Source organism: Etheostoma spectabile, unplaced genomic scaffold (assembly GCF_008692095.1).
Source record: "Etheostoma spectabile isolate EspeVRDwgs_2016 unplaced genomic scaffold, UIUC_Espe_1.0 scaffold333, whole genome shotgun sequence".
NCBI lineage: Eukaryota > Metazoa > Chordata > Actinopteri > Perciformes > Percidae > Etheostoma > Etheostoma spectabile.
The window spans coordinates 475,104-476,494 of NW_022605586.1; the positions used below are offsets into that span (position 1 = coordinate 475,104).

At 37.7% G+C, this 1,391-nt stretch overlaps 1 protein-coding gene across 1 annotated transcript in view; it reads left to right on the top strand.

Moving 5' to 3' along the window:
* lcp1 (lymphocyte cytosolic protein 1 (L-plastin)) overlaps positions 1-1,391 on the top strand; it is a 41,608-nt gene that overhangs the window by 22,406 nt on the left and 17,811 nt on the right. The window contains exon 2 of the mRNA XM_032511199.1: positions 974-1,060. Within this exon, the coding sequence (XP_032367090.1) occupies positions 994-1,060 (67 nt within the window). The 5' untranslated portion in view covers positions 974-993. The remainder of the gene's footprint in view (positions 1-973; positions 1,061-1,391) is intronic.

Sequence of the window (1,391 nt, forward strand, 5' to 3'; positions counted from 1 at the left end):
GAATAAACTCCCAGAAACCTGCAGATCCGCTGCTACTCTCAGTTCTTGTAAATCAAGGCTAAAGACCATTCATTTTTTTATGTTGCCTTTGTTTAAATGGTTGTTGATTTCTTTAATGTTTTATTTGTTATACTGCACTGTAACTTTTATTCTTGTGTTTTCTCTGTTTTCATTTTTATTTTAACTGTTTAATCTTGTGTTTGATCTGTTATTATTTTTCAACAGTTTTTTAACTGTTTTTGTCTAAATCACTTTTAATTGGTCTGTTGCTGAAATGTGGACTACAAATAAAGTTGCCTTACCTAATCAAAAAACATTAATATAGGAAAATGGGTCAATTTGACCCTAGGGACCACATGAGGTTTAAAGGCCTTTAGTGTCTCTGTGTGAAGTCTGATAAATGTCCTTGAGTGACAGTGTTATTGTTTCAGCCATGCTGGAATTGTGGAATTATGCTTGTAGAACTTTTTAAACTTTTTTTCTTCCCCTTACATTTATTTATAATGTATGCATTGCAGTTGAATAATTTAGTTGAAAGACAACCATGAAATATGTGATTTTTCCAGAATTTTCTTCGGTTAAAAACTACAAGTCTGTAATGAAGTAATCAGACCGCTGCTCATCTCGGCGACAGGATACAGTGTGTGTCTCATCCACTAGGATTAGCGTGTGTCTGACAGGGTGCGGGTGAAAATGTTCTAGTGAAAATCCCAAAATATGTAGTACAGGTATGAAACAGAAAATAACATAATGCGGGACCTTTAAGTACAGTTCCTGAGTAAATGTACTCAGTTACCAAAGAGAGGAACCCCCAGTGTCAGGTAGGAAGTGCAGTTGAAGCAAGAAGTTGCCTTGCAGAAGTGAGAACTGTCATCACAACAACCAGGAAGTACCAACTTCCTCCTTTCCTGCCAGCGAGCTGCTCCGTGCTGCCACGCTCAGGCTCTGACGGGTGTTGTTTTCTTTGTCCTAGGTCAGTTTCAGCCTCCCAACATGGCCGCCGTGGCGCCAATCACCCCGGAGGAGCAGGAGGAACTAAGAGAAGCTTTCGCCAAGATTGGTAAGTCAACCGACCGGCGAGATTTCGGCCATTTCCTCTTTCTAGGAAAAAGCTGCATCAGGAACACCTTATTGACTAAATTTAATTAACCTGTTAAGTTGCTATCAAAGAGCTTCAACGTCAGAAGCAAACTTTAAGAATAATATTTTGTGTAAATTGTAGAAACTTCTCCCTATCACTGTTTGCTCAGGCAAGTATTCTTAGTGTTTACCAAGTGAATTAACTTCAAATTGCTTTGTTTATAGTTCTATAAAAAAGTTATTTCCCCAGCACTTTTGTCATAATTTTACTTTTAATAATTAATTTCACCAGTATCCGACTTGTAGTAGTA